The sequence below is a fragment of the Primulina tabacum genome, chromosome 3 (genome assembly GCF_025594145.1).
Source record: "Primulina tabacum isolate GXHZ01 chromosome 3, ASM2559414v2, whole genome shotgun sequence".
In the NCBI taxonomy this organism is placed as follows: domain Eukaryota; kingdom Viridiplantae; phylum Streptophyta; class Magnoliopsida; order Lamiales; family Gesneriaceae; genus Primulina; species Primulina tabacum.
In genome coordinates this window covers 13,914,017-13,925,753 of record NC_134552.1, presented here as the reverse complement: position 1 = coordinate 13,925,753, position 11,737 = coordinate 13,914,017, and the positions used below count along the sequence as shown (strand labels likewise).

Genomic DNA, 11,737 nt, shown 5'->3' with positions numbered 1-11,737 from the left:
ACATAAAATTTTCTCCCCTAAAATTTTCAAATATGTTTTATTTTTATAGGAAAAAAACTCAAATATAAAATTATGAATATGTCTATTGTGGAGTGCAATATACGTGAAATAGGTCGACCCGACTCATATTTTCAATGAAAAATAATTGTTGGAGTGGAATAATCATAATTGCTTGTTAGAGTAATCAAAACGTGATGATTGAACTTCTGTATAATTTAAATTATTTGAGTTGCATCATTACTATCAACTACAACTTTTGTCAAACGCTAATTCCTATAATTAGTATCAAAGCCAAAGTAATAAGTTTGATTCTCGTTTATTGCAATAAGTGCAATTATTGGGAAGATGATTGTTGATGTGCAATAATCGTTCATGTTTGTTATAGCAATCGAAACGTGATACTTGAGTTGTTATACGTTTTAAAATATTTGAGTTGTACTGTTACTTTTGTCTGTAGCTTTCGATAAAGCGACAAAACTTAGTTCTACATTAACATTTTTGACATAAAAAATTATATTTTTTTTATTTATGTGGAAGATTTGTTTCCCAAAATTGACATGAGATACGGTCTAAAAATAATTTTTATTTAAAATTAAATAAAGAAAAAAATACCTCAATATAATTATATTTTATATGAAAATTTATTATACATAAAATTATTTTTATATTCAGGACACATATATTAAAAATAAGTCTCATGTGAGACGGTCTAACGAATTTTATCTGTGAGACGAGTCAACCCTACCGATATTCACAATAAAAAAAAATACTCTTAACATAACTAAATAAAATTCGACCCATAAAATTGATCCGAGATCTTTTTATAAGAGTTTTTGTGATATATTAATACGAGTATACATTATGTGGAATTATTAGTAACGGGAATAATTTTAAGATATGAATAACAATCTCACGAGGACAAATGTGGATTTATGTCTCGCCTCTCGCCTAATTATCAATCAAGAATCAAGAGACAGGAAACAAGAAACAAGAAAAAATGCCAGATAAATGTATGATCGGCTCCGTATTCTACTTTTTTTTACGCACTCACGGATGAGCACTTGAATTATTAGTTTTTACGCAAGTGTATGGTACTATGGTGGGATTGGAGTTTAGTCGTGTTTTGATCAGATATTAATTTTCAGATTCAATGGAGGATTTATTGGCCAAGGCAGTGGATGCCGCTAAGATTGCTGGAGAGGTGGAATTTTACTCGCAATGGCTCAATCTTATATATTTTCTTGTATATTATTTTTGTAGGTTTGATTTGTTAACGTCGTGATTAGCATTTGGCCACCCTATTCGTTGTTTTGCTTGATTTTCGTCATCTAATTAATTTAAATTGTGCTTGTAAGGTTATTAAGCATGGGTTCTATCAGACTAAGCAAATTGAGCACAAGGGCGAGGTATGATCTTCGCATAATTTTAATCTAATTAATTGTTACTTAGAGATGTTTGGTATACAATATTAAAATTCAGGTGATATGCTATATTACTGTAGATGTTTGCAGAAAATTTCGGTGCTTTTATAACAATGCTAGTTTTATTTTAGTTAGACATGCAAAATTAGGGAGTGGGGGTGATTATGGTAAATGATTTCAGTTGCAATTAATATGTTGAGCATGAAATATCATTCAAAAGGAATTTTAGCAATCTTGTGACACCTAATGTTTATCTTTATATATTAATAAGCAATGTAATGGGTATCTTCTTCTCTGGACAAGTCATTGGGGATTATTCAGACACAGGTCTAGTTTGGCAACCTCGATTGCCCTTGAGAAGGGTGCCTTACTAAACTTACATTATGTTTTGTGGTAGAGTAATTTGCATCTGTGTGGCCTTTGTTTAAGACGATTGTAAATGTATATATCATATGTCGTTCCTGATTGAACCAAATGCTGGTGAAGTAACATTGCACCTGATTAAAGTTGATAGGTTTCACATCTAATATTCCCCCCAGGTCAAAAATTTGGTGGCCCGTTGTTTGGATGCATTACAAGTGAAGTATGATAAACTTTGTTTAATAGGAATAATAAAGTTCAAGATAAAACTTTCTAATTAGGTGTGATGGGTTATTTCCTGCTTTTGAAGATTGCAGAAAATGATGATCAAGCAAGGAAAAGAGAACATATTGGCAGCAATAAATCTTAATTTTTCTTGTTTCTGATTATTTTTTTGACATATAACAGTGGTCCATTTGTTCCTCTGGATAGGTGGATTTGGTCACGGAGACTGATAAGAAATGTGAAGACCTGATTTTTTATTATCTCAAGCAACATTTCCCTGAACATAAGGTTACCTCTCTATTTTGGGCTTTTCTTTCTCTGGTAAAAGTTTTGAAGAATATTATTTTTCTGTTACTTGGATTTTGTTTTTTTTATCCTTTTCTACCTTAGTTTGTTGGGGAAGAAACCACAGCTGCTTGTGGTGCTACAGAATTGACTGAAGAACCCACTTGGATTGTTGATCCTTTGGATGGAACAACTAATTTTGTGCATGGGTAAGTATCTTAATTCTATTATGTTTGCAATAAGACGTTCTGAGCTTATGAATCATTATATTCGATAAATCCTAGGTTTCCATTTGTTTGTGTTTCTATTGGATTAACAATTGGACGGATTCCAACGGTCGGGGTTGTCTACAATCCAATAATGGATGAGGTAAAAACTATTCACCTCTGAATTAACTCTTTGATAGGTTAGTTATTTGGTGATGGTACATCACCTAAAATTAATCATCCTATCATATCTCCTCACCGGCTAAATGTTTCATATTTTCTACATCCTTTATTGTTGGTATATTGTCTACAAAAAAATTCAAATGCACAGTTAATCAAATGTGTGGCTAGCCAATAAAATTATCACTATCTTGGTTTTCTCTTCATTCAATATTTTTTCCCTATGTATTTTGATATGGTATTCATCATATGCATTTTTTGTTGTTGCTATGGTTTGCTAGTTTGTTAGATAATAATGTTTGATTTTCAATATTCAGCTTTTTACGGCCATCCATGGTAAAGGTGCTTTCCTCAACGGAAAAGCCATAAAAGGTTTGTGCCTTTCTGTCTAGATCCTTTCCTGTCCTCTCATGGTTGGTGAAATGACCGCCATTATATTTGGTATATGCAGTATCTTCTCAAACCGAGCTTGTGAAGGCACTTCTTGCAACAGAGGTTTTCTACTTAACATATTGATTAATAATGCTTGGTTGATAGATTGCTGTTGATTGTGTCACTCAGTGTTCTTCGTAAAATTCAAAAACGGCCGTTCTGTTATGCCAATAACAAGCCCATCGAGTTTAATTGAAATGGAAATTACAGGTGGGAACGAAGCGTGACAAGGCTACTGTGGATGAGACAACAAATAGGATCAATAGCTTACTCTTCAAGGTGACATCCGTCTCATAATACAGATTTGGGTATAAAATATTAACTTTGTTTGGTAAAATGCCTGAAGGTATGGATTGTCAACTGATCAGGTTAGGTCCCTTCGGATGTGTGGATCTTGTGCATTAAATCTCTGTGGGATTGCTTGTGGAAGGCTTGATCTGTTCTATGAACTTGGTTTTGGAGGCCCTTGGTAATATTCTTTCAACATCTCACCGAACTCCTGATTTTTTGGATTACTTACAGTTAGTTTATGTTTTAGGGATGTAGCAGCTGGTGCAGTTATTGTAACTGAAGCTGGAGGACTCGTGTTCGACCCGTAAGTAACAAATACTCCAACGGTGTGAAGTAAACAAAAATAATTTGGTTTCTTTATCATGTTGTAATTTTGAAAAAAAATTTACAGTTCTGGTAAAGATTTTGACATCACTTCTCAGCGAGTAGCAGCCTCAAATCCTCTCCTGAAGGGTGCATTTATTGAGACATTGAAACAATCAGAATGAGGGGGTGCCAACCAAAATCCTGAAAATTCGAACAAGAGTTGAGTTTCTTTTTTCTATAAGCCTTATCCTATCCTCATGCCCTTTTGTGAAATGATAGACAACCACAACTGTTAGTGAGATCTCATATTTCTATATACTTGTCATTATTTCTGATGGTTGGAGGCCTTGTGTCGCACAACCTTATTTAATGAGAACTTCATGGGATGTTTTAATTTGATCTACTGAGTGTCCAATTTTGTTGATGGGTTCTTGCGATTTTTTTATCTATTCTTTATCTTGTGTATAACATGGAAAACAGGAACTCTTACAATTTAAATAACAAAAAGAAACACACTCTCATGCAACAAAGAAGTAATAGATTCAACACAAAACCTACACGAATACTTATTGGAAGGACAACAAAAACTGGTATCAACTGCTCATTCCTGCAAAACATATAATGTGACACTTTATATGAAGTCTGAAAAATAAGGATAGGCACTCCAGCTTGGAAACATAAAAGATAAAAAACGAACATATGGACAAAATGAGCGACCTCTGTTTAAAGCACTCTTTTTCATGCTCTATCATGTGCCCGTGTTCCATACCCATGGTATCCATTTGTTCCATTTATCTCATTGTGCAATTTACGCGGGTTAGAAGACTTCTTTCTGTTCAACACTACATACCATGTATATACTTCCATGATTGCTGCAACACAGGCCAAACCCACCAAGATTCCTATATATGTTGTCTTCCATTTCTCGTCTGGATGTAAGATGTTGAACCCCTTGAAAATGTTGATGATGCCTAGTACTGTGATGGAATATCCAAGGACATGGTGGTAGATGTTCCAGTAAGATCTGTACTTGTGATTCTTTTTTGGCCTTAGAAGCAAAGCCAACACCTGTGTTCAAAGTAGACGTTAGGAACACTTTTCAAAAGGTTCAAGAAACTATTTTCACTTTTCATGACTTTAGATTGTTGAGTTTGAATGGGTGGAGTGCGAGTTCAAATGGAATTGTATGGTACCTGGAGGGTTGCTATAGAAAAGAGAATTATGCCGATGATTCTGTGAGATGTGAATTGAATTCCATGAGACTGGCTTCCGAGTTGGAGACCTGTAGCCCAGCCTACAACTCCGATAATATAACCTGAGGTTTGGCACGTTGAGTGAAGGTAAAACCATGCTGGATCTGCTGTAGGAAACACCTTTAGGTACCTTGCTAACATGGCACCGAAGGGAATCATGATCCCCCAGCTTATTGAGTTCAGTAAACCATGAATCTGAATATTCATTGAGCACTGTCAGATTTACAGTTTAAACAAGTTGGAGTACAATAATTAGCACGCTTTCTTGATATTATGAAGTAAGAATTTAAGAACTCACATTTCTTCTCTTTGTTTTCGAGTTTCTGACCCCTGTTCTTGTAACCTGTCTCTCCTGAAATAAGGTCTAGAGTTCCCATGGATTGGACATTAGGTCCAGAAGTAGAATGGGCAGCCGGAGAATCGTTTGAAAGAAGACCTTCTTGCCACACCTGGTTGACAGTAGAGCTAAAATTATCAAGCTTCAATGTAGCAAATATCACAATTTCGTTTCCCGAGTAAGTTGCCGATAAATCTGAGACTGGAAAACTCAAATCTCCTTCCTGTAACTGAGTCTGATAACTATCGACAGGTGCTGTGTAAGCTCTAACCGTTCCATCAGATTTCTGAAAAGCCACAAGTGCTTGAGCCCCAACCATGCCTCGAAAATTCGGATTAATGGCCCACGCCACCCAATCCGAGGACGAAACCCCTGTGTGTCTATAGGCGATTCTAACTGTTTTAGCAGATTGGTCATAATCCCAGTGTAGAAAAGAGTTCAGATATGGGAGATCATTGCAGGAACTGAAAACTTGATTGCTAGCAAAGTTGTATGTTGCACATGATTGGGCATAGGATAACCCATGCAGCGAAAGCAGAACACTAGAGATCAATACAAGTTTCAACATTCTGAGTATATTATGAAACTGAAATCTTGGATTCATATATGAAAATCGAGAACTGAGGTTGTGAAAAATAGAAAACATTAAAAAATGAGGCAGTGTTTTTGGACGGAATGAATGGAGAGGAGGCTTATATTATAGAGTGAGAACTGTTGGTGGGACACTGAGTAGTTAAAGTTTGGTGAAGGAAAAAAAGATTTCAACTTTACCTGAGATTTAGTACGTGGTAAAATTCTGTCAACTCCTTGTTAAAGTATAAATCCCCAGTAGAACAATGTAAAATTTTTGTTGGTACACCAGTAATGAGTTCAAGCTTCCCAAAAAAATCGATATCTAACACGGTATCGAAACCATGAGGCCATGAATTCAGATATACTAGTACACAAATCTCTTTTATATTTTCATCAGTGTATGATATTTGATGCTTGTTTATGAGTATTTTTTTGCTCCGAAACCCTACCAGTATGTCGGTATATATATCGCTTATAATTCTCAGGTATATGCATTCTTTAGTATACACACATATTATACTAAAGCATAAAAGTGTGATTTGTTTAGCTCTCAATTCTCATTACAATGTGCATCTTCATGTGCAATTGATCATTATTACAGCTTAAAACGCCTATTCTTTGATTCACCAAAGATTTACCTTAAAACTTTAGCATCTGTAATAATCATTTGGCACCATGTGGAATGCATATTGCCAACATAACTTTGACTATACTTTTATCAGGCTGCTCAAAGGCCTTTCATAAAAATTCATCTGTCATTTAATAATATCTCATGTAAGATCATCGTTGTATATTTACAATAAGAAAGTTTCATAAATATACTGTTGTGTCCGAATGGCCAGCCACTGTTCAATATTAACCAAGAAACAAATGACATGGTAAGATTTTGGGAAAATTGTATCAAAAAATTATAACCTAAATGGAATTCAGTACAAAAAAAAGAATTTGAGATACGTATGAACAAAATGTAACTTTTTTAAAATTACATGTGAACTTCTTGTTTTTTTTTTTTAAAATAAGAAAAAAAAACAAATCAATCCATGGTCATCTATTCGTGGAAATTAACAAATCCTTTTTAAGATGGATTAGATAAGTTGGATATGGTTATGTCTGGCGAAATTCAACATTGGTCAAACCAACTACTACATCAAAAAAACTAATCTTTATTTTGGTTTTTGAAAAAGTTATCATAAAAAATTTTATTTTAAAATAATACAAAACCATGACATTTATTGAGTTAGTAAAATTATCAATTTTCAAGGCAAAAATTTGTGTGATACGATATCACAGATCGTATTTTATGAGACGGATATCTTATTTTGATCATTCACGAAAAAGTATTACTTTTCATGCTAAGAGTATTATTTTTTATTGTGAATATAGATAGGGTTGACCCGTCTTACATATAAATATTCGTGAGACCGTCTTGCAAGAGACCTACTCCACTTTCAATGCCAACTTCAACAAAAGTTGAAAAAATTGGGCTTGTTAGCATGAGATAAATGGATTTAGTAAATAAAACTCAATACCTAAACTTAGGAAAAGGATTTCACCAGTATGTTCCAATTATATGATAGGTCTACTAAGTATCAATCTATTTTACGACTAGAGTAACATTTTTCTTATAATTCAAAATAAAAATGCGTGAGATTTATTAAATGATCAATTGAATATGTTGTATTTGAAAAAAAAATAAACAATTAAACATATTGTATTAAAACAATGAAAAATATTATTCAAGGTTTAACATAGACTCGACTAACATATAAGTGGAGCGAAAAATTATATTATATTGAAATTCAAATCGAATATTATATAACTATTTCGTGTTATGTGTGTACATTTAGTTTAATATTATTTTTTAAAGTAGTCACTTTTACAATATTAAATATTATTTTATTTTAGAAAAAGAGCAAGTGACAATGACTTCGTAATGGAAGACATTTAAATAAAATTATATGTGTGTGTGTGTGTGAGTGTGTGTGTGTGTGTGAGTGTGTGTTCCCAATTTATTTTGGAAAAATCTTAACCAACGTGATTTTTTTTATCGATTTATAATTTTTTTCAATTTTATTTTTTGATCAGAATGCTATACGACGATAGAAAATAATAACATGCTACATAACAAATGATGATACGACGAAAAACATTGTTAATATATTTGATGTCATATCATCATTCCAGTAAAAAATATAAATTGAAAAAAAGTAAAAGTTAATGAATTAACATGATGAAAAGTGAAAATATATATATATATATATATATATATATGATTGTTTAGATTTTAAACTATGATAAAAATATTAAGTTGTTTTGATTTTAAACTTTTATAAATATAATTTTTTATTATTTATATACATACTTAAGCTTTTTAGAATTTAAAATACATTATTTATTATATTATAATATAATATTTTTCCGGTATGAACATCCAATTGAATGGTCTACCGATTCAACCGTTTTTATAAGATAAATTGGTTCCATCGTCGATCTAATTATGAAAATATTTTTTATTCACGACGAATTTTTTTTGATGATCCATAAATATCTATTGGAATTCGATTGGGCCTGTATAGAACAATTAAAAACTGTGGACTTGAATATGTAAAAAAATACAGAGGCCCATACATTAAAGCCCAATATTGTATCCAATTATTTATTTAATAAACCAACTCATTTTATAGTTGCACCTCATATTTTTTTTCTTATTTTAGGAAAAACATCATACAATTAGTTGGAATGCTATATATAATTATTGCTTGAAATATTTAATTTAATTTAATTTTTGAAAAATATATTGAATGTGAAATTTGGAGATTGAAAAATTGTAGTAAAATATAATTTATATTATTTATGTTTTAATTTAGATGTTTCTAAAATATAAATATTTGAACGATAATTTTTCTTATTTGGAGTTGCTTTATAACTTTAATTATACTCTTTATCTTTCTTTTTAAATTTTAAAAAGGCACAAAAACCAAGAATGTTAGTTACTGTAACATAAGGTAATTTTGATTTAATCTCATTTTAAAATCAAATCACTCGTATATGAAAATTAATGTCACTTATGAGATAATTTCGTGGATCTTTATTTGTGAAATGTGATAATTATGTCTATAATTACAATAAAAATAATATTTTTATCATAAAAAATAATATTTTTATAGTGACTCAAATAGAATATTTGTCTCACAAAATCGATCTGTAAGATTGTATCACATTGTTTTTTTTTTTTTTTTTGGCATGTTGTAAAGAGAAATCATGCAAAGGATTATTTTTAAAAAAAATAAAATAATAAATGGGTTAAATAATTAGCATGATTACATAATATGAAAGTTCATAAAATGAAACAAAACAAAATAGATAAGTCTCTTGTGAGACAGTCTCACGAATCTTTATTTGTGAGACGAGTTAATCCTACCGATACTACTCACAATAAAAAGTAATATTCTTAGCATAAAAAGTAATATTTTTCATGGATGACCCAAAAAAGATATATGTCTCACAAAATACGACCCGTGAGACCGTCTCACACAAATTAAATTTTTGTCAACGAAATAAAAGTGGTTAGTTGTAGCATTACGATGGATGGCTTTTGTTTTGATGGTTTTTCTCCATTTGACGAATATAAAAGATTGTCATCATATATAATTTTTAGAAAAGTAAATAGTTTTAAGATAAAAATTCGGAAAATTGTATATTTATTTATGTGAGTTTATCTTCCTTTTGATTTCGTTTTTTTTATATTAACAAATTTCACGTATCTTCTTATTTTGATAATTTTAATCTTTTTTTATCAAGAGTAGTGTTATAATATTATATACATTAATATCACATTGGTGTGTCACATCAGTACTACGTAAGAAGAATGACCATTTAAAAAAAAAACACACACACACATACAAAATAATGCAATTTTCCTTAAAAACATATGGCCTTGCCTTTTTTTTCCTCATCCTTTCATTATCAATGCATCAAAAAGGAAAATGAATCCAAAGAAAATTACAAAATTATGTTTGTGAGAAGTCTATTCTTTCTCTTCTTTTCTTTTCTCTTCTTTTCTTTTCTTTTCCCCCTTTTTTCCCTTGTTGGTGTGTCGTGTACCATTTAATATTTATAGCTCTATATTTTTCACCCAAAGCATTGTTGCCATCAAACTGTGGAAATGGAGACCAAGACTGGGTTGAGTACGATCTATTATTTGATGTAAATTTGCTTGTCTCATCAATAATTGGTGTTTTAATATTGTTTTGATTACATTAGTAACTATTATTAAAGTTTTTGATCTTTATTATTATTGATTAAATAAGCAACTTTATGATGAATGTATTTTGTTTTGTTGGTTTTTCTCCATTGGCATGTGTGATGGAACTTTTTACTGACTCGGAAATTCACTTTCGTTATTCTTCGATAGAGTAAATCTCTGAATTAACGTAATATAGATTGCAAATCACGTTAGTCAAGTAAGTCAGCACTGAGGAATCTCGGTACGACAGACTCATTCGAGAGTATGTTTACAGAGGAGTCAAACTCCTAATCACTGGACAAACGCTCGCATATTCCACCAATTCGTATATAAGCACAAGATCGGGCTTCTTTATTTTAAGATCGATGAACTCGAGCTCAGTTTTTTGAGCCAGCTCGAGCTCGAATCCGACTTATTTGCAACATTGATTGGTATGTGATACATGGCTTGGCCCCACTTGAGCTCTGTTAAGATGAGAAGTTGGATCTAACTCAATCTCAAAACCTAACTCAACAAAAAAGATCGTCTAAATCCATATATACAGCTCACAGATATTTTAATACGTGGCTTCATTATTTATTTTGATTCGATGTTGGCCCTCTTATTTAGCCTTTCCTTTTCGTAGGTAGCTTTTGTTGTTGGTGTGACCTCAGAAACAACATTAATGCTTCAATAATTCACAACGTAATGAAAATGTCGTCAGATTTTCATATTTGGCTCGTAATATGTAACTGCGGAATCCAATCAAATTTTATGTTTCAAAAGTTAAATCAACGTCGAAAATAAACTATGCTGGCATCCAAAGGAAGCAACCTCGTGGCAGCTTCCACGAAAGGTTTGATCTAGGAATTTATTAAGGTTGGATTTAGGAATTTTTGGGAGTGTAAGATGGACATATATAGATGGCTAATTTGAATTTTTTTAAAAAATATATTGATGTCCCCAAAATTGTTATGTTTGGATGAATTCAAGTTCATCCCAAAATTCATCATAGTCTAATAAGATCCAGACCTCATTGTGGGTCAAAGAACCGACTACCAGGTCCATAAGTCCGAACTCATATGTCTGGGCCCATGAATCTATAATAGGGTCGATCTCCTTAGACTGTTTACTAGAAATCCGAACCCACTAATATGGCCTAGAAGTCCAATCTCTAACGTAGTTAGGGAATATGGAGACTTCTTCGTCGATAAATGATAACATCAGATGAATACATGATTCGATCAAATCTCATTGAGAAAATACAAGAGTCTTAGCCCTCATCAAGAGTTCTAACTCTTGTGATCATTGAATCCTACGAAATGATGTTTTTTATATCAGTTAGAGTTCTATTTTGACGATAATTCTACTCCTATAAGGTAACTAACTCCTTCTGCTTCTAACTCACTTTCTCTTGTTTACTTAGCACTATTATATCTCACTTTTAAGTTTACTCTCCAGATCGATTTAAGTATCGGATGGATCACACAAGAAAACTCGCCGACACCCCCTAACCTTATTTTTGCGGGAATTAGCTATTGGCGTATGGGACGGGTCTACGTCCGATTATCTGTATTCATGGAATTTATATTTGTCCTCGATTGGGATCTTATTGAACAGCCAAAATCTCTGTCACTTCAAAA

General features: G+C 32.0%; 2 protein-coding genes across 3 annotated transcripts; one reads left to right on the top strand and one right to left on the bottom strand.

Annotated features, from left to right (window-relative positions):
* The first annotated feature begins 902 nt into the window (after positions 1-902).
* On the top strand, positions 903-4,138 carry LOC142540618 (inositol-phosphate phosphatase-like). Of its 2 annotated transcripts, XM_075646904.1 has the most exons (12): positions 903-1,010; positions 1,146-1,201; positions 1,356-1,406; positions 2,214-2,294; positions 2,397-2,500; positions 2,576-2,660; positions 2,995-3,049; positions 3,129-3,172; positions 3,320-3,388; positions 3,478-3,578; positions 3,648-3,704; positions 3,792-4,138. In XM_075646904.1, exons 1-12 carry the CDS (start codon positions 998-1,000, stop codon positions 3,886-3,888), a joined length of 813 nt encoding a protein of 270 aa, XP_075503019.1. In that variant the 5' UTR covers positions 903-997; the 3' UTR covers positions 3,889-4,138. The 2 variants fall into 2 exon arrangements, with proteins under 2 accessions (XP_075503019.1, XP_075503020.1); XM_075646905.1 differs by lacking the exon at positions 1,356-1,406.
* Positions 4,139-4,171: 33 nt separating this feature from the next.
* Positions 4,172-5,942, bottom strand: LOC142540617 (cytochrome b561 and DOMON domain-containing protein At4g17280-like). Its single transcript, XM_075646902.1, is given in 4 exon segments — positions 4,172-4,774; positions 4,900-5,154; positions 5,258-5,300; positions 5,302-5,942. Coding segments are annotated over 4 exon segments (1,269 nt in total). The 3' UTR covers positions 4,172-4,444.
* Between the last annotated feature and the right edge of the window lie 5,795 nt (positions 5,943-11,737).

Excerpts from the sequence above, each read along its gene's own strand:
- LOC142540618 (XM_075646904.1), top strand. Across the intron at positions 2,661-2,994 it reads ACAATCCAATAATGGATGAG|CTTTTTACGGCCATCCATGG; the intron begins GTAAAAACTATT and ends TTCAATATTCAG. Across the intron at positions 3,579-3,647 it reads CTTGGTTTTGGAGGCCCTTG|GGATGTAGCAGCTGGTGCAG; the intron begins GTAATATTCTTT and ends TTTATGTTTTAG.